Source organism: Leptidea sinapis, chromosome 44, assembly GCF_905404315.1.
Source record: "Leptidea sinapis chromosome 44, ilLepSina1.1, whole genome shotgun sequence".
Lineage (NCBI taxonomy): Eukaryota > Metazoa > Arthropoda > Insecta > Lepidoptera > Pieridae > Leptidea > Leptidea sinapis.
Window position 1 is genome coordinate 8,039,258 of NC_066308.1, and position 21,883 is coordinate 8,061,140.

The 21,883-nt window shown below is 34.9% G+C and overlaps 1 protein-coding gene across 3 annotated transcripts; it reads left to right on the forward strand.

The window, feature by feature from the left end:
• Positions 1-4,455: 4,455 nt before the first annotated feature.
• On the forward strand, positions 4,456-20,029 carry LOC126977290 (uncharacterized). Of its 3 annotated transcripts, XR_007732178.1 has the most exons (7): positions 4,456-4,696; positions 4,783-4,991; positions 5,077-5,514; positions 5,607-5,663; positions 11,674-11,795; positions 14,594-14,911; positions 15,038-20,029. XR_007732178.1 is itself a non-coding variant. In XM_050826055.1 (6 exons), the coding sequence occupies exons 2-6, from the start codon at positions 4,859-4,861 to the stop codon at positions 14,855-14,857; spliced, it is 1,014 nt and encodes a 337-aa protein (XP_050682012.1). In that variant the 5' UTR covers positions 4,456-4,696; positions 4,783-4,858; the 3' UTR covers positions 14,858-20,029. The 3 variants fall into 3 exon arrangements, 2 of the variants coding, with proteins under 2 accessions (XP_050682012.1, XP_050682013.1); XM_050826055.1 differs by having other exon boundaries at positions 14,594-20,029; XM_050826056.1 differs by having other exon boundaries at positions 4,783-4,943; positions 14,594-20,029.
• Positions 20,030-21,883: the final 1,854 nt, after the last annotated feature.

The following is a 21,883-nucleotide window of genomic DNA, read 5'->3' on the forward strand; positions in this document are numbered from 1 at the left end:
AATTTTGCACTGCATTGTAATGGGTAGGGCGTATCATTTACCATCAGCTGAACGTCCTGCTCGTCTCGTCCCAAATTTTCATAAAAAATACACTTTAGAGCTTATCAATTAACATTGATGTTTAAGTATGGAAATTGAATTTTGCCTCTTGTAGGCACTTACGCTTTGCCACAAAAGAAAATGTTTACAAATCTATACAAATTCCAAGTAGAAAATTGCAATAGGTAACTAAAACTAAATAAACGAATAAAAAATAATCTCAGCATCTACACTTATTAACATGATCACAAACCTAAGGACGGAATTTTCTTAGATTATAATAAGAATCATCGTAAAATCAAAAATCATCAGTTAGGTACCAGGTGATTAAGTTTGTCCAGTGGCCGCATGCTTCTAAAAGATTTTATGTTCACTTTCACTATCGCGAACTACCGGCCCGTCGATAAGTTATTTCAACCCATACGATATCTTCAACAAGCGCACTTTCAGAATCTATTCCATGTGGACATTCCTCGTCGTCCGCAAACACACACTAATAATAACATTGCTATATTCGTTGTAAGGGTGCGTCTATAAGGAAATCAAACTTTGATTGGAATATTTTCAAATAAGTCAGTCATTAGATCATTTATACGTTTAGATAAACAAAATTTAGTTTTAGAACTAACCTCTATTTTGAGCAATGCAGGCACACTGCTGTAAAGTGTCATACAAATCGCGAATGTAAGATTTGTGCTTGTCACGCACACTAAAGTATTAAACCTGGAATGTTTTTATCGATTGTCTAACAGCATTCTCTATCTAGATTACATTACAATAACTATGGATAGATTAAATCTTGTCATTTAAACAGTGAGAGCAATGTATCCGTAACTAGGGATACGTTATTGAAAACGGCCGTAAGACAATAATAGAATTGATCATGGATTACTTATTGATAAAAAATAAATTTTAACTTCAGACTTATTTAAATAAAAAACTTTTGAAGGATTAAAAATTTAAAACGCTGTCCTGAGATGTCCCCTTCAAAACGAGATCTGGAATGGTCTTCAAACGATGGGTTAACTAAAATAAAAATAAGAATATCCATGGTCTAATCTATGGTAATAAAAGTATCTATGGTCAAATAAGGATTATTTTAACTAATGTGCCATGTGGTAAATATGAAAAGAAAAGGTTTATTGCCTGACTGCAGTCGAGTAAAGCCTAATATGAACAGAATACATAAATAATAAATCTTAATAAAACTAACGTGAGCTATCTTCAAAATCTCATTTACGTAATAATTACAACACATATCCGATTAACATTATTTAATATGTGATATATCTTAGTAGAGATAAGATATTTCATCTGTGTTCTACGTTCATTCAGATAATTGATATTTATATTTAGCTTTTAAGAATTCAAGTATAGACAAATCCTTAGTACAGTTAGGTTGCTGAACATGCAGCTGGCTAGCATGCCAAACCTTAGACTCTTAGGAAACTCAAATATTAAACTTCAAAAGAGTCTTCTTACCTATTAGGATATAAAGATTTGTTTTACACTTATACAAATGATTTAAGTTTTCTTTAGTGTTAATTCCGCCAATATTTGTTTTTAAACAATTCGATACGTGTTTCGCCTCTACACGAGGCATACTCAGGACGTGTTGTCTCGCCAAAATCTGGCACGAGACTTGACGAGAAACACGTGTCGAATTGTATAAAAACAAAATATTGTCGGAATCAACACTACAGAAAACTTAAATCATTTGTATAATTATGGATTTCCGTAAAGTAACGCCTACTTCAATAATTTCTTTTTGTTTTATACTTTTCAGTAAAGATCTCGTAACTTCATAATATTTAAATACCTACATCGATATGATACGTACCTACGCGTCAACTAAAAATACAAAATGGCGACGGTGTTTTGTAGTCTGTCTAGCGGAAGCTTATAAAAAGGGGTAACTAGTCCTTTCAAAAAAGGTCACATAGGCATTGTATATTATGTCGTGATGCAAGAGAGTAGGTATGGGATGTGTAGATGACTTTTCATGTCTACGATTAAAAATAATAGCATAAAAATATTTACCTGTATAGGTACTTTGTAATAGGTCTCAATACAATTTTTATTAGAGACATAAAAATCGTACACAAAACAATACAACATGATGTTATTATGATACCTACGATAACAGGCCATTATTATAAAGTATGCAGTGTCTGCCATTAATAAGGCTATTAAATATTTTCAAGTACAAGTATTTGTTGACAAATAACTACCCACTAAACTTTCGGACATTATGTTTCCTGTTACATGAATAATACCAGTTACGAGCTACCTGAGATAAGAGTTAGAAGAATTTAAAGCATTGTAAACATAATAGGTAGGTAGTTACTTACCTTTCAATTCAAAGAAATCCATAGTAATTTCATAATGATATTTCACAGATTATAGAAATGGTTAGTTAAAACATAGGTAAGTACTTACCTAATTCGGTGCTTTTAAGTTGAAATTTTATCTAATTGCATGTATCGAATTAGTAAAGTTCGATTTCACTTATTTGATACTAATGTACCATTTGTCTTCATTAGTATTGGGAAATTAAATTGATTTACTTAATTACTGTATATGTACGAGATCATCATTACGGTTTCAGATAAAAAACCGTCACAAAAATATATATTTTTAATTATGTGTGGATTGATACATCTACTGTACCATGACCTACTATTATTGTTAATACAGTAGGTAGTAGTCGGCCGTGACTGTGCTCAATAACTCTAGTTTTTACGTATTAATTTACATATTTTTTTTGACTATTTGTAGTTTGAGTATTATTGCTGCATCACTTTACATATATTGTGACTGAAATTATTTGTGAGTGAGTGATTGTCACAATGAGTTTCTTGCCACTTCTTCTTATTAAGGCGACACTAAATGCCAGCGACCTTGAGCGATATGAGTTCATGGCTGCCGGCCCGCCATCTATGTAACAAAGCCAATATTTTCAAAATTCTTCGGTGGAAAACAGTTTATATGCTTACAATCCTCGTTATTCACTACTAATCTGAACAAATGAACCTACACAAAAAAGAACAAGCTATTAGAATAACTTTTATGAGAGAAGTACCAAAATAATGCGTCACGCCATGCCAAAAAACTTGTTTAACTTCAAAGAAAAGTGGTAGTTCAAAAGGCTCGGCAGTGTTAACTATAACCAACAGCAAGCTTTAGCAACCTACAAATAAGACTTAAGGATCAGTGTAACAGGATTAAATTGTGTTAATTGCTTGAAATGCTATACTTTCACCACAAAACTTGTCTAAAAACACCATGTTTGCGTGTTTTCTGCTTACTCTTCGCCTTAAAGCTCAACCCTCAAAGGCGGTGGATATAAAAAGAAAAGTCATTTCCTTGACCTGCATGAATAAAGTAATTTTGATTTGAGTACCCTAAAGGATTGAGCTTTTGATTACTGTTAGTAAAAATATATTATTAATATATACTTAATATTAATTACAAGTTTAAGCAGAATTGTCAAATTGTAAGTAGAGGTATTTGGTGAGTTGCATGATCGCATGAGGATTCTTTTATTGTTGTTTCCTTGAGTTCTCGTAGCAGGTTTCGTCATGCTCGCTTAAATGTCACTGCTTGTGGCGGCGACATGGGACGGGTCGTCCCCTTCCCTAAAATATGGTTGAGGGAGGAATAATCGCTTCTAAAATGCTCACAGAATACCTTTATTTATTTATGGTATGTGAGGATGATGCAGCTACTGTACTCAATAACTTTTGTATTAATTTACATTTACTTTTTTGACTTACTCGTGTAAGGCATTGACTATTTGACGTTTGAGTATGTTTGTTGCATAATTTTACATATTATATTGTAATTGAAATTATTTGTAAGTCGATGGAAATGTAAATCTTGATATAAAAGAGTGGCAATGAGTTTCTTGTTACTTCTTCTCATTAGCTCAACCCTTTACGAAGTAGCGGTAGATCCAATACGAAAAATATTTTTTTGACATTCATAAGTGTCATTTCAGTGACCTACATGAATAAAGTGATTTTGATTTGATTTGATTGGAAATGTTAGTTCTTACATAAAAATTAATATCCCAAGTTTACTGTACGTACCTACATAAGCCCTAAAATAAGTTATTAATGATGTTATTGACCTGTAGCAAAATTCTACATATCTATTAGATAGCAGATACCTATTTATTACCTATCTGTAATGTAACAACTAACAAGCGTTTGTATTGGCTGTAGTGAAAATAGTGCGTACTAGGCATTATCAGTAACTATTTAAGCGGGAAGAATGATTAAAACCAACACTACTCTTTAACAGTCTTCATTGAACTTTTATTACAATATTAATTAATCGGACGGAGTACGCGCTTCCTCTCGGCTGACGGCTCGCCCCACATTCCACTCTCCGCATTTTGCGTGAACGGGCAGCTGTAGTTTGAATTTGGCGCGTCGACAGTAGCGGTCAAGCCGCGCGCGCGCTCCAATGCCAGCTAAGAGCGAACGAATTGAAAGTTTCGCTCGTGTTATTTACTTTTTTGTTTGTTTTTGTGCGACGGACGGACTTGTTTTTTGTGTTAAGTTTTCAAATTTTAAATGTAGAAATACTACAACAGTGTAAAGTTAAGCTATACAGTTCAGTTATCAATACCTTCATGTGCTAAATAATTGTGGTATGTACTGTTATTTTTTGTTATCAATTCCCAGTTATCGTGTACTCCGTGCGAACTTTTAATAAGCTCTAACTTCCTTTGTTTAGGGACGACGACGCCTACACGGATGGTGATATAAAATAATATGTGTGTACAACTGTAGTACTCGTAACAATAATATTTATGATGGAGGGAGAAAGAAAAATAAACTTGAGCGAAGGTGTCCCACTTAATTCGGCAGGTGCAGCTAATATATTTTTGAACACGGGTAAAAATTCAAAAGTAAACGATGGTACTGTCATTCATCTGAAAACAGGTGATTTTCAGTTCCTTGAAAACTTTTAATTCAAAGTTTTGTAAGAGACTATTCCAATAAAACTAGTTTTTCTTTTCCATTTTAGAGAAACCGGCTGACGTTGGCGTGCATATAAATACGACCTTCTCCATCGCGTCTTCCAAGAAAATAAAGCTAATATTCATTTTGAACTTTTTGCTTAGTGTAATATGTATGATTATAAGTTGTTCAATAGCATTTTATTATTGGAATGAAATGATATCCATGAGAAGACAACTAGACACTTTAAGAGACCAGTTTCTTGTACAGAATTTAAAAGATGGTGTTCTTAACCAGGACAGAATTGTACAGAGCCATTTAAGATCACACCAAAGAACTCCAGAAGTTAGGGAACCAAGAACGGGAATAAAGGATGAAATACCTCCAAATACAAGAAGGTATTATGTTGAGGATCTTGGAGATGATATGTTGCTTGTTGATTCAAGCAAGAAAAGTCCTAGTCATGGTGGAAATTCAGTTTATGATTTATCCATCTTCCAAAAAGGTATATTTAAATATCATAAATTAATTTAATAACTTTCATTTCTAATTCCTGTGATGTCTTAGTGATATAACATTTATATATTTTTTTTGCAGCACCTCTAGTCGTGCAATTTAATGGTGCCCTGAAGGAACTCAATATTGGAACCCAATGTAAGTAATAAATTTCTCATTATCATAAGTCAGACCAGTTTTACCAGTAGGAGGCTAATTTGCACAGGATGCCGGCTAGAGTATGGGTACCACAACATCCCTTATTTCTGCCATGAAACAGTAATGTATAAGCATTATTGTGTTTAGATAAATTACTGGGAAACCTAACATATTATGTTTCAAGGTGACAAGCGCAATTGTAGTGCCACTCCAAATTTTTTGGTTTTTCAAGAATCCTGAGTGGCACTGCATAGTAATGGGCAGGGCGCTTCAATTACCATTAGCTGAAAGTCCTGCTCGTCTCATCCCTTATTTTCATAAAAAAAACATCAAATATTTCGAATTATTAAATAAATATATTCACTGTCCTTTGTTGAAAGAATTGACAGTTATAAACATAAAAATCATATTTTGATTATATCTGTAACTAAGTGTATATTAATTAAGAAGGTGAATAGCATTACACAGTTGTCCCTGTGCTTATTAAAAATATATTTATTGTAATATTTTGTAGTAGTAGCTTATTAAATTCCTACTGGTTGGTTCCACAACATTATTATAGACCTTAAAACAGACTGTATAACACAATTAATATAATTAAAAATCAGCTGACATAGGACTCTTAGAATTGTTCATCAAAGGCAATGAATGTTATGTAAACAGTAATCATAGAAATATGCAATAAAAAAATTGTAATTTATTCCACAGGATGCATTAAACTTCCATATATCTTAGACGAGGCTAGGTGTACTGTAAGAGTAATTTTATTAAGTTGGTATAAGGTCTATATTTGATTGGAACAGTTTTTAAGTAAGACAGTCGCTAATACTTAATTACTCAACCAACAATTAACAGGCTAGACATTGTTCAATAATTTCTTTTTTAAATACCATTCACAATAGTGTTTGCTTTGTCATTTTCTATGGACAAGAAGTCAATAAAGGTTGATGAACCTTATAATCCATGTATCCAATTAAATCCGAATGCTTCCAGATATGTATTTGTGTTACCGGCCAAAGGCCTTTCTTTGATAGGTTCTTCCTAGGCCAAATAAGATCATCCCTTAGACGATAGGATAACACTGTACAGAGAAGGTACTATAACATACAAACTAATTTCTCCTATCCCACTGGCTCCAATAGGCTGAACTAGTTGAGCCTAACATGAATTGGTACACCTCAGGATAAAGGGACAAGACGAGCAGGACTTTCAGCTGATGGTTATTGATACGCCCTGCCCAATATGCAGTGCCGCTCAAGATTCTTGAAAAACCCAAAAATTCTGAGCGGCACTACAATTGCGCTCGTCACCTTGAGATGTAATGTTAAGTCTCATTTGCGCAGTAATTTCACTAGCTACGGCACGCTTCTGACCGAAACGCAGTAATTTTTACGCATTACTGCTTCACGGCAAAGAGGCGCCGTTGCGGTACCCATAATCTAGCCGGCATCCTGTGCAAAGGAATAATACCAGTTCTGCCTCGTCAAAAATCTGATTTCTGATAAGTCATATATTTGAGCTATCAAAAAGATGATTTTCTTTTTTATTCTTGTCTTTTAATGTGTCCCTTATTATCATAAAAAAAATCAGATATACTCTATTTATTCTAATATAGCTATGGCAGCACTAATTAAAACGTCTACGCGGTCGAAATCGCGGGCTGTTAGTATTTAAATACGAGAGAATTAATCGCGCGACTCAGCCGAGTATATCACTTGAAGTACTCAATGATACTTAACACTGATATGATGTAAATAGTAAACAAAGAAATAGGTGACCTACAAACCATTCGAGTATTGTTATCTTAGATTAGGGATTGGTCTCCGCTGCGCTCCAACTAGATACCGCAGGCGTAATCGCAAAGTGCGGTAACTAATACTACGCCCAAGTGGGCGTACCCCAGCCAGTCTCGAACAATGTGTGACGTTGGCGTGCCACGTGTACTGTTAAACTTTGCTTATAATTGAAACTAAAAGTGCCGGGTTGCGTAGTAAAACTTTATAAAAATAATACTAGGTACAAGAAATAAGAAAGACACTATTAGTAGTAAGTATTCTGTATTTTATTAATTTCAATGTAAAATAACACAAAGCGTATGTTATAAAATTTGAAAGATGCCATTGAGTGTCAAGATGCCACGCACACAAGCATCTAATAGTTGCTGTAATAAAAAGGTAAATGTTCCTAAGAACATTAAGATTACAAGAAGATACCGTACTACTTATAGTACGGTATCTAGTTGGAGCGCAGCGAAAAACAATACGTAATCTAAGATTATTATATTACATTTGTGACATATTTTTCATTGATATTTGACAGTTACATACAGCTCACTCAATGCTTGGATAAATGCCCCAAAATAAGTATATAGGTCTTCACTGATAAATCAGATAATTTTATTTTTTCATGTAGGCACATATATTTACTCTATACAGTATATCGCATTGCTTTTGGGCTTTACTTAGTAGCATAAAAATAACTTTAGGTGATTTGTTTTCAAATCTAGAAAGTATTTTTTATTTCCTTTTGTACAGGAACATGCGCCGATGGAAAGATCCATTTTAATCAGTAAAAATATTTATATAAAAATATCGTTCTTGACATTTTTTGATCGGTCGCTTCGATGTATATGTAACATCGCTATCTATATATTGCTAATTAAAATAACGATATTACCCAATGATATTATAATATTATATTCAGAATGAGCGGATTTAATGTTATTACCGCGCGCATAGCGTGATTTACAACCGTCCTGATTGGGGCGTATTTTGACAGTAAGTGACGTTTGTTTTCACAAAGTTTGACAGAGACAAACGCCGGTTGTCTTCTTTTTGCTCATTGTTTTAATTATGCCATCATTTTACCATCATCTTAATATGTACACTTTTTTCCGAAATTTTTATCAAACATCACGAAATAATTCCAGCTTGAATTATAAAAAAATAATAGACAAAAGCAGACCATCATCCTGTTTCACGGGTAAATTAAAGCCTATGTGCGCCTACTTTGAATACCGTCTTCGGATTTTGAGCCTTTAGTATTAAATAATTTGTTTTTTTATTCCTACACTGGATTCGCTGGTTTCTGGTAATAAATATACAAATTAATTTATATACCACAATGCAAAGGATGATGCGAACCCGCATCTCTAGGAATACGCCACCGCGCTCTAACCACCACCCCAACTGTCCGCATAACGGATTATTTATATGTTCTGGTATATATGTTGAACTCTCTAGTTATGGCTCCATCTACAGGATCTACTTTACATTTGAAAACCTGTTCAATAATTGCTTATTAGGAACCGACTTGCGATGTCTTTCGATATATAACGGCCGTTCCCAATATTCAGTCTATCTCTTACTTGAGATAAAAATCGTAACTATCGTTGACTTTTCTGTCCCAATAAACTTATCGACGGTAACTCACCTTATCCGTGCACGCTGTCAATGGGACGACGTATAGCTTACCATCGATAAAAAGTTTATATGGAAATTGCAATTCATGCGATTTCGAATGACTTATCGGGTATGTTGAGACAGCTTCAGATTATTGACAGCTAATTACTGACAGTAGAAGGTAGTAATTTTATCTATCTGTAGATAGTCTATTGGGAACGACCGTAAGACGTCTTTAGTTATAAGTTACTTTGCCCACTTACCGTAAGAGAGACGAATATACGTATAATATATAAATTCTAAAATTGAAAACTGGCTCTTTTCGAGGCAACGGTACAACCCAGCCCTTGCATTGCCGACGTTCTCAAAATGTCATTCTTTTGCTACCCTCATTTTGCGACTTCAGCGATGGTACAATCAGGCTTGGAAAAAGCGAACAGATATGCCATTAACCATGACTTATTTTTCGAACAGAATTAGGAATCGCTCTTTCGTCTTGTGATTGATAATAATGCCATAGCCATAGATGATACTACGCAGACATTCCGAGCTACACATATTTAGCATATGAATACATTTGGTACGAGACTGTGTAAATGATATTCTATACGAATGCTTATGGCAACGATTGTTGAATACGTAACGCGATTCTATTGTTCAATGTCAGTTCACTAGTCATCTAGTTAAAATCCATACGATCGGACGCCCGCGTAGATTTAGGTCTTTTTTTTTTATGGAAAGGAGACCTGGTGTGGAGTGATGACCAACCAACAAAAACTCTAAAAACTACTTTTTTTGTCTGGTTTTATTTGAGTACAAAGTGTTTAATTTGTTATTTTTTATCCCCCATGTCTAGATGTGACAGGCTTACGATTCTGTTATATTTTATATACATTAAAGGAAGTTTGGTCTTTTGGAGAAGTTACACGAGTAAAACGGCTTCAATTTAGGTATAGGATAATGTTCTCAAAAAGGGATAGTATTTAAAGGCCCAAGAATAAGACAGCTAAGAAGACCAATCACAATTCATAGTAACTTGGGCCCAAAATCAAGTGCCGGCCAAAAAAAAATATATCAAATGACTGGCCACATTTATGTTACAAATAAATCTTTTAACAATTACGATTACAATTATTATGATTCGCTTGCCGTAAATTTTAATTATGGCTTATCTTTGTCTCAAGTAAATCTCAAACACACCTTTAAACGGAAAGTAATTCTAGTGGAATCAAAAGCTTACTATCTAATTATTAACTAATTTAGGCTTTATATATACTTATTTCTATCCTATCCTTATTCTATCTACGAGTTGAGGGATCAAACTTTATTAAGCTAATTTAAAACCAGGAAAGTCCAGGAAAACTGGGGAATCTGGGATTATAGTTATTGAAAATAACTTTAATACTAACTTAGGCTGAGATTTATAGGGCGTACTTAAACTTTGCTCAGATTTAACTTACGTAAAACTTAGCTGAGTGTAAGCTTAGGATAATCTTTGATTTCGTTTTAATAGTCATTTGACGGCTGAAGTTATGCTGAGCTTAATTTAAGACAGCCCAATGCAAATGTCAAGTTCGTGTTTTATCACACTCAGCTAAGTTTTACGTACCTACGTATAGTCTGAGTAAAGTAAGACTTTCTCTTAAAATTTCCATCATTTTGGGCTTTCCGAGAGTTTATGCATGTGGACCTCCAGCTTCCTTACTGGGCGCAGCATACAGGTCGTTGTCGACGGTTATTGCTGGAACCCGAAGCCCGTGAACGCTGGAGTGTCCCAAAGCTGTGTGCTATCTCCTACACTGTTTCTTCTGCATATCAATGATATGTCGGACACCTCCAACATACATTGCTATGCAGACGACACGGTACGGTCGATACCGTCTACACGGTCCAAGCAGGTCTCTAAGGAAATCGTCGACCAGTGCAGGGAGAAGCTTATGTCTTCTATTGAGTCCTCTGTTGAGAACGTCACGGAATGGGGTAAATTGAACCCCCAGAAGACTCAAGTTTGCGCGTTTACCACTGAAAAAAACCTCTTTTGTCGTGTCACCACTCTTCGACAACACTTCCCTTAAAACCTCGCCTAGTATCGGAATACTGGGTCTTGAAATCTCGAGCGATTGCCAATTCCGCGGTCATCTGGAGGGCAAAGCCAAATTGGCTTCGAAGAAGCTGGGCGTCATTAATAGAGCACTGCAATACTTCAAGCTGACCCACATTCTAGCGCAACTCATTTTTTGCCTAACCAGTGATTTAACATGTTTGTTATTGCTAAAGTTAGTTGGTACAATCCAGCTTGAGAAGCCAATGCCAGGCGTTGCTAACTGTTTACGACTTTCTATTATATTGTTAGTCTGGTTTGGTTCTACTATGGTTTTAACATAATCTATCAAATTCAAATATTTTAAATCAAAATAGGATATGAGCTTATTGCAAGTCAAAAACTACCACCCATTCATATATTTCATGCCTCAGACCTGAGAAGATCACACATAGGAGTGTACACATAATATCACATATAAAATTTCCGCATTGCAACTTCAGATTGAATAATTCAATATTATGGCTATCTTTATACCAGATACATAACTGTGGCATGTTTGTTTCAGCGCTAATAGGCCCGTGGTCGCGAGACAAGGAGGTTTCGACGAAGGGAAGCGAGACCAAAATAGAGCTCAACGCCAACTATTTCACTATTAAGGAGAGCGGACTTTATTTAGTCTACGCTCAAGTAAGTAACACTACACACTGTTCTGGCATCAAAATGTATTATTTGTGTTTTCAGATCCTGGTCGATATGAAATTGGTATTTTTTTATGAGAAAAAGTTTTTTTAAGTCAAGAACGCGTGATAAACTTTCGGGCTATGTAGAATACATATGAGATTGTAAATATTTAGAGTGAGTTTTTTTGTGCCATGGAAAATACCAGAATAAATAATTCTAGACACAATACATACTTTGAGTGTATCAATGACGAAATCCTACTGCTAACGGGGAGTGAAGCAGCATGGGGCGATCTACCAGCGATTTATTAATACAGTTGTGAATTGAATGTGTTTTTCGATGATAAGTGGGATAGTTTTATGTTTGACAATGTTTTTTTCTCATTAATGTGTTTATTAACTATAAGCCAGTTATTTTGGTAATTTTTAAAACAAGAAACATAAATGAAAAAGTCCCATTGAGTTTCATGCGCCTGTTATTCACAAAACTGGAGCATACCTTCCTACTGACTTTAATATTCACACACTTAAGTAATTTTGTGAATTTGAAAATTAAATTATGGTTCAAATATTTGAATTTGATGGCACTGCTCACTCAGATCTAAACTTTCCTCTAAAAGAAGAAGCACAGTCTTTTATTTGACTAAATAAAATGGTGTCACAAGATCGAACTGTTACACTTAGTATACTAGCGTAATAGACGAACCCTGTGGGAGAGTGAGAGAACTATCCTTACACAAAAACTTAGTGTGAGAAAGAGACGGAACAGATGGACCGTGAACCCTATTTAAACAATTAAGTGTCCATTAGTCTCCTGTCAAATTGGACCGCGTTTTAATTTTAGTGTTTTTATCGTAAATAAAACACAGGATGTTTTAAGGAAATATCCCTTTTAAAATTAAAGTATAGATCGAAGGAAATATCTTACAAAGCGCCGGTCGGTTACAATATAGTTGTGGATTTTTATTCCCTTTGATATTTCTGCCGTGAAGCAGTAATGTGTAAGCATTACTGTGTTTCAGTCTGAAGGGCGCCGTAGCTAGTGAAATTACTGGGCAAATGAGGCTTAACATCTTAAGTCTCAAGGTGACGAGCACAATGGTAGTGCCGCTCAGAATTTTTGGGTTTTTTGAGAATCCTGAGCGGCACTGCATTGTAATGGGCAGTATCGTATCAAGTACCATCAGCTGAACGTCCTGCTCGTCTCGCCCCTTATTATCATAAAAAAAAATGATTTAATAGAAGCGACGCAGTATTTAATTTAATATCTTATCATTTCGTTTACATAGTTTCCGGTCGGTTAAAATAGTTATATGTATAAAACATAAGTATTTAAATTTAGATGAATTTCAATAGGGCTTTGTTTATGGTTTTTTTTAAAAGCGTCATAAGATAATGGACTAATCTAATGAAAGTTGTAGAAATTAACCTATGTGTCTTCAATGTATTTAAATAAAACTCTAGAGTCGACGTGTCCTGTATATTTGATATTTTTTTATAATCCGAGCGAAAATTAAAAAAAAAATTGTCCGTTTGTCTTTCAGTTTTTCGTATCTCTGGAACTACTGGACAGACTTTCACGAAAGTAGCGGGGACAACTAGTATTAAGTTATATATGAAGTCGTATGTATTTTTTAATGCTGACTCATAATCAAACAAATATAAAAAAAAACATTTCGTGTGGACCACCCTTAACATTGAGGAGGATGAAAAATAGATGTTGTCCGATTCTCAGACCTACCCAATATGCACTCAAAATTTCATGAGAATCGGTTAAGCCGTTTCGGAGGAGTTCAATGTTTAACACCATGACACGAGAATTTTATATATTAGATTAAATCTTAATCCAAGGATTAAGAATGAAAGTCCCCACTAATTGGTATTGTAACGTCACAATAGCCTATAATTTTATAATTATATCTGCATCTACTTGTATTTCATATACTAGGAGAAAATAGACTAAGGCATTAATCTGCATTCCTTAATTTACATAGTTGACAATTAAGAAGTAGGCCAGTGGGAGGCTCCTTTGCACAGGATGCCGGCTAGATTATAGGTACCACAACGGCACCTATTTCTGCCGTGAAGCAGTAATGTGTAAACTTTACTGAGTTTCGGTCTGAAGGGCGCCGTAGCTAGTAAAATTACTGGGCAACATCTGATGTCGGAAGATGACGAGGGCAATTGTAGTGCCGCTCAGAAATTTTGGGCTTTTCAAGAATCCTGAGCGGCACTGCATTGTAATTGGCAGGGCGTATCAATTACCATCAGCTGAACATCCTGCTCATCTCCAAAAGTTAATAATCGTCCCAGGTATGGAAGCCAGTGGTGTAGCGTGCCTTGGCGGGGCCCCGTATAAAAATTTGTTCGGGGCGGTATTGAAGGCTAAAGGTTTCTTACAAAAGAAAAAAAATGTTAGCATAAAATTAAAACTGTGTTTTTTTTTTTCAAATAATTCAAATTAAATATACTTTCCTTTTTTTCGGCTTATATCGGCTTCTTAAATCGTTTATAGCTGATGATTTTTTTTAGCTTTTTTTGGCTCTAGTCATTTTTGCTTACGCACGTCGGGCGCTCCCGTAGCCCGGGGGCCCCGTATTTGATACGGCGGTAGCTACGCCCCTGGTGGAAGCGCGTCAATTATTATTACTTAAATCAGAATATTGCTTTGAGGCTCGTCTACTCCGATAAAATACTCGAATAAAAACACGAGCTTGCCATGTTCCCAAACATAGATTTGACAACAAAACCAACAAAAACCACTGACCCATTGAGCTCACTGCTAAACCCTCGATGAACTTCCAGGTGGTGTACCTAACGCACGCGTCGAACTGCTACTTCGTGTGGGCTCGGCAGCCGGCCAGTGAGCCGCGCCTGCTGAGCACGTGCGCGACCGGCGACGACACGAGCGCGCGACCGCTCGACAGGTCGCAGATCTCGTGCTCCGTGCAGGCCGTGGCGCGACTGTTCGCGGGCGACACCGTGAATATCGCGCAGCGGGAGCAGAACCGGACCATCTGGCTGCGCCCGGGCTACACCTATATTGGTTTTGTTAAACTCAGCTCTTAGTTTTTATCTTACCCAATTGGTTTCGTTAAACTCAGCTCTAAGTTTTTATCTTAACTAATTGGTTTTGTTAAACTCGGGTCTTAGCTTTTATCTTAACCAATTGGTTTTGTTAAACTCAGCCCTTAGTTTTTATGTTACCCAATTGGATTCGTTAAAGTCAGCTCTTAGTTTTTATCTTACCCAATTGGTTTCGTTAAACTTAGCTCTAAATTTTTATCTTACCCAATTGGTTTTGTTAAACTCAGTTCTTAGTTTTTATGTTACCCAATTGGTTTCGTTAAACGCAGTTCTTAGTTTTTATCGTACCCAATTGGTTTTGTTAAACTGAGCTCTTATTGTCTGACAACTTCATGCGCGACCGTCCCCACGGGATGACAGAGGGTAGCGGGGACGGGGTACTAAGAAGGTAGCGGGATACGGCAGTCTCATGTGTTGCCCGACACTACTCGCTAGTCTAAAGTCCTTGTGTGTTCCATGGGACACTTTTCAATCCGTGGGGTAACTGCCATTATATATATTAAGAGCGCATATTGCAATAGGCACCCCACTGCAAATGCGCTCACAGCGGTCCCAATTGTGTGCGGAACTTGGGGTCATTGACCGAAATTATTTTTGCATCGCTACTGTAGTTTAGCAACGATTGGTGCTTACGAATACGCGTGCCATATGTAAATAGCTGGCAATTACTGTAGGACTAACTTAATAGAATTGAGTTTCTTTTCATATCATACTTGTACAAAAAGCGAGCTACGGCAGTCTCGTGTGTTGCCCTTCCCCGCAACACCACCCGCTACCCGCTGACTTCTTAGTACCCCGCCCCCGCTGTCCTCTGTCACCCCGTGGGACGGTCGCGCACGAAGTTGACGGACTATAGTTATTGTTATCTTACCCACGTGTTGGTATTGCGGTCTTCTAATACTACATATCAACCTTGGAAACGATTTTTCCGCTTCGAGCCTTCGAAGTCTAAGACGAGTGGTCGACATTAACTGTCACACAACATTTATTACGATTATTTTCTTTAGACCCAAATAAAGTACTTATTATGGGTCGTACGTACGTATTATTGCGTTCAAACGATCAAACAATTGTGAAAAGTTTGCCGCGTATGTCGTGACTATAAAAACCATAGAAATCTAAATAAGAAGGTACTTAATAAAAATATTTAAAATCCCACTGATCAGTTGAAAACAATATCAACTTTTTTTACGTATTATTAAAATCTGGCAAATAAGGCATTGTTTTTGGAACAGCTAGTATAGTCTACAATTGGTAACTAAAACAGCTGTATTGAATTTATGATGTACCCTCAAAATATAAGATGGTTGCATTAATTTCTTATTCCTATACAGAAAAATTCGCCGATTTTAATTGAACAAAAGACGTGAAATGTTAGTTGAATGATGGATAATTTATTTTGACAGACCTTAGCGAAAACTAAATCTCCTGGTACATATATTGCATATGTCTAGAATTTTCTTATAAAGGAGAATATAATAACTTTGAAGGGTTCAGATATAGAAGTGATAAAGATTTATTATACATAAGTTAAAAAGAAATATTATTTCCGAAAATATTGAGATACTAGAAGTCCACAGAAATTAATAAACATTATGCACCGTTTACGTATATTTATAATAATTAAAATAGTGTTATTTTGTGTAATAAGTATAAAGACTTAATATGTCTTCCAAAGTCCTTGTGTCTTCCATGGGACAGTTAACAATATGTGGGGTAACTGCCATTATATATTTAATAATATTCCGGTCGCGGAGCAAAGATAATTTCGTTCATTCACCCCAGTGTATATTGAAATATGCGCTCAAACCGGTCCCTACTGTGGGCGGTATTTGGGGTCATTGACCGAAATTATCTTTACGCCGCGACTGTAGTTTAGCAACGATTGGTGCTTACGAATACGCGTGCCATATGTAAATAGCTGGTGATTACTATAGACCTAACGTTACGAAAATTGAGTTTGTTTTCATAACAGACTTGTACAAAATTATTGTTTTTGTAAATAGGGTTCCATTGTCACTGCCATTGTATTAGTTTGGCTCAAGATAATTATAAATATTGCTCGTGACTATTCTATATCTTCATACTTCAGACTTCATTTCACTGGTGTTCACAAGGCTTGGAAATCGAAAATAAAAAGTAAGACCTGTTCGAGGTATCTCAATTTATCTATCGGAAGACTTGGGCCTGTGTTATACCTGACAAACCGATATTAGCTAGTGTAACATTCAAAATACTAATAGCCTAAACACATAGTCGGATTTGGTACGGCCGGACCATGGGACGGTCCGGTGGTTGCTTCGCACCCATTAGTCTGGCGTCGTAATTAGTACGGTCCGGACGGTAATAATAACAATTTTGTCCAATTGACAATTCAACATACCATCGAATATGGTCCGCTACCGGACTGCGTCCGATGGTTCAGCTGTGCCAAATACGATCATGTGCTTAGGCTCTTAGGAGCATATCCTAGCGTGGCTGACTGTTTACGAGTTATCAATCAAAATAGGTTACAGTAATAATAGATTTGTTTTCCTTTTTTACCTTGATGTATTGAAAACAGAGAACAGCACTTACGATGTGAGTAAAAGTAAAATTTGCATTTTGAGATAAATTTATATGACATGTGAGTCAGTATATCGAATATCCATTGTGTCTGATTTCGCATGAGAAAATAGACACTGCAATGGCAATATATATATTTAAAGCACTTAGTTGTGGGATTTTTTCACATGGTATGTATAGTAGAGGTTTTTGACTACTGTGCAATCTTATCCGGAAAATTGTGTCTATAAAATTTGATGGCTTATTTTCAAATTGGCAAATACTAAAAAAAATCACAGTAAAGCTGATAAGTGATTGAACTTAATAAAATACAAATAAGTCTTCCAAAGTATATATTTAGAAACATTAAAAATTGTTCAATAATATAAATTCATTACATGAGTACTTATTTAAATGTTTTTCATTAAGAGAAATGCTCTCAACAAACTACTGCACAGAAGTCATTAGAAATTAAAAAGACAAGATTATCACTACCATTTAATGAATAACCATCAATAATCAAAGAGGATGTAATTAACGTAGTATTTAGTAATAAGAGGTGGGACTGCCTTAGTAAAAATTTAAATTTAGTTAGTATGAAACGTGCAGTGATTTGACATAACTTTGAAGTACAGTATGGCGATTGTTGACGAAGTATAATCCGGCTAAGTTTTGAAGCGAACAGTTGCTTAAAACGTAGTGGATTTCGGCTATCTCCGTATTTTACAAGATTATAGCTGTCATCTGTCAATGACTGCACGTTTCATACAATCGAGTGAATCGCTTTTTTCTTAGAGCTTCGCTAGGCTAATCAATGGTCATGAGTACTAATAGGATTAAGATAATTTACAAAATCGTCAGCGAAATTCAATAAGTAATAAGTTTCTATAAAAATTAATTAATATTAACTATCTATTAGATGTAAATAATTGCTCAATATGGCATTTGTCTTGATAATTATTAATATTAGTTCTCCTTTGTGAATACATGTTTTGTATTTTTTTTATCAATGTTTGATGTGAAGTGATAGTAGATTTATTAAGCTGTGCTACTTAATATTGAGTTGATATAAATATTTCAAAACCCCAAAAATTAACTCAAAATTATATTCTATGATCATCCTTTAAAAGGCTGTTTATTTGGCAGTATAAGTTTTGATCTTAGATCGCTTTTAAGAAGATATTTGAAAATTTCCTCTTTAAACACTCCATTAATATTATATTATTCATTCGAAATTGTTTTTGGCATCATCTAGAGCTGTAGTTAATGCAATATTTTTGAGGTTATTTTTAGATTGAATAACTTGACATGACACATTGACAAACACTCACCACGCCATTATCACTAGCAGCCTTACAAATAAACTTGTTAAAATTTTGTATTTTATTAATTCCAATGTAAAATAATACGCATTGTATGTTACAAAATTTGAAAGATGCCATTGAGTGTCAAGATGGCACGCACACAAGCATCTAATAGTTGCCTTAATAAAAAAGCTATTATTCTTAAATAGTGCGGTATCTAGTTGTTGGGGCGCAGCGGAGACCAATCCGTTATCTAAGCCTGAGAACAAGAATATGCATAAGTTTTACAAATAGACATTTTGCTTATGATTGGTTTATTCGGACAAATTACGTTTCCCGCGTTTATTTGCAAGGCTGTTTGACATTTGGAATACTTCAGAATTGTCATTCTATTGACAGTGTTATCAGCATAAACTTTGTATACTATCGTAACAGACAAACCCTGTCCTCACTACGGCGAGACTAAATTTAAAATGTTCATGTGTGCTTGTTTTACAGATGTGTTAGTGAGTTAGTGACGTGTGTTATTTTTTGCTTTTGGTCAATCTCCATGGCAAATATAAAATGTAATATTTAGTATTTTAGTGCATAATATGTTCTATGAAGATAAACATCACGGAAGTAGTATTGAAGAATCAGTATTTAGTATAACCTGTGAACACACAATCTACAAAGAACCCGACACCGTTATATTTTTTATAGATATCCGCTAAAACACAGAACAATAACGATAAAAACACTAAAATTAAAACGCGGTCCAATTTGACAGGAGATTAATAGACACTAAATTGTTTCAAAATGGTTTCATCTACTCCGTCTCTTTCTCACACCTAGGTTTTTATGTAAGGATCGTTATCTCAGTTTCACACAGGGTTTGTGTATTACGCTTGTATACCAAGTTTATTGTTGTCAGTGATATAGTCCCATATTCTTGGTTTATTCTCAGTTATAACTTTATACCAAGTTTATTTGTAAATCCGTTACTCTTTAGTATTATGGAACTTTTATTAGGAAATACTCATTTTTCTGTTCATATATTACAAATATCGAGGATATTTCTACTTAGTACTTAGCGAATTACTTGCGTAATTATAATATACACGTTGTGATATATTTAGATATAAGTATGTATAGGATTTAATTTAAGTTTTACACCCGTAGAGGTTTGTTACCCTTGATTATTTAAAATGATTCTGTACACTAAAAGGTGGAATAATTTTTTTGATGATGTAAATAGTAATGTATAGAACATAAATTTCATTTCGATTTTTATCCCGTCCACCAATAAATGTGCCTTATAATGATATTAGAGTTTTTTATTTAATTCCAGATAATAACAAAAGTAGATTTCCATGAGAACCATAAAACCTGCGTTTTTTTTATGGATAAGCAGGACATCATATGAACAATTCCAACATAGAATGGAGGAGGAACTATCAAAATTTAGCAAAACCAGCAAGTCAATTATAGTGTGTGGAGATTTTAATATAAACTTGCTTGAACCTTCGGCCAATTGTACTAGCCTTTAAAATTTATTTCAAAGTTTTAATTTGTTCAATGTATTTTGGGAACCTACTAGAATCACTTCTACAACAGCAACCTGTTTAGATAATATTTTTACAGATGTTACTATTACTAGTAAACTTATAATTAATAATCTTCAGTCCGACCATAGTGGGCAACTTATAAAAGTAAATATAAGATTGGACAATGTCAGACCAAAAAAGGTGACGATTATACCAGTTACGGGTAGCCGTCTTGAGAGATTTAGTAATAATTTGGTAAAACTGCTAATTTTCACTATAACTGAGTCTTCAATTCCTTCTGTGAGGAAATTGACAGGATTTTTATCCCAGTAACGGTGACAGTAAACAACAAACATTGTTTTAATGATTGGGCAACAATGGGTATCCACAAAAGTCGTAAACGCTTATATGACCTTTATTATGAGAAACATTACAATAATAGCGAAGAATTTAAAATATATGTAAAAAAATACTCCAAGCTCTTTAAAGTAGTTTGTCATGAAGCGAAAACACGTTTCATTGCAGATAAAATTAAAAACAGTAATAATAAAGTAAAAGCTACTTGGAGTGTAATTAACAATGAAACTGGTAGATCGAATTGCCGTAACACCTCTATCTGTTTAAATATTAATAATCGCGTTATAAATTCGGAAATAGAAATTGCAAATGAATTTGATAAATACTTCTCCGAAATCCCGATTGTAACGATCAAAGACCTTAACTCTTCGCCAAAAGCAGCATATGATATGCTTAAATTACACGTACCAGTATCTTCCACTGATTTGAAATTTAAGTATGTTACAGGTAGCGATATAATAAAAATATTCAAATTGATTAACCTAAAAAATACAAAAGACCTATGGGGCCATTCGACTAATATTGTAAAATACATACTTGACATTATAGCACCTGAATTAGCAATAATATTTAATGAATGCATAGATGAGGGTGTGTTCCCTGACCTCATGAAATACAGTAAAGTTATACCTTTGTTTAAATCGGGCAGTTCTTTTGACCCTGCTAATTTCAGACCTATTTCAGTGCTGCCTGTTTTTAGTAAAATTTTTGAAAAACTTTTGCTTCAATAGCTACAAATGCATTTTTGTAAATTAATGAACAAAAATCAGTTTGGTTTCACTAGGGGCTTATCAACAATTAATGCGGGTACTAGACTCATTGAGCACATCTTTGACGCCTGAGAAGAGTCACAGGATGCATTGGGCATTTTTTGTGATTTGTCCAAAGCATTTGACTGCGTCCGCCATGAAACTTTACTCCTAAAACTAAAACATTATGGAGTGAAAAATAGAGCCCTAAATCTGTTAAAATCATATTTAAGCGAAAGAGTTCAGATAGTCGATGTAAATGGCAAACGACCTTGTGGGAATAGGTGTTCCACAGGGTCCTATTCTCGGACCTTTCTTGTTTCTTATATATATTAACGATCTACCGTTTGTGGTAGATGATAGCCATGAGATTGTATTGTTTGCTGATGATACTTCACTTATTTTTAAAGTGAAGCGACGTGCGGATATTGATGACGAGGTAAACAATGCACTCTCAAAGATAGTGCGTTGGTTTGAGACGAATAATCTGCACTTAAACAGTAAAAAAACAAAGTGTTTACGGTTCAT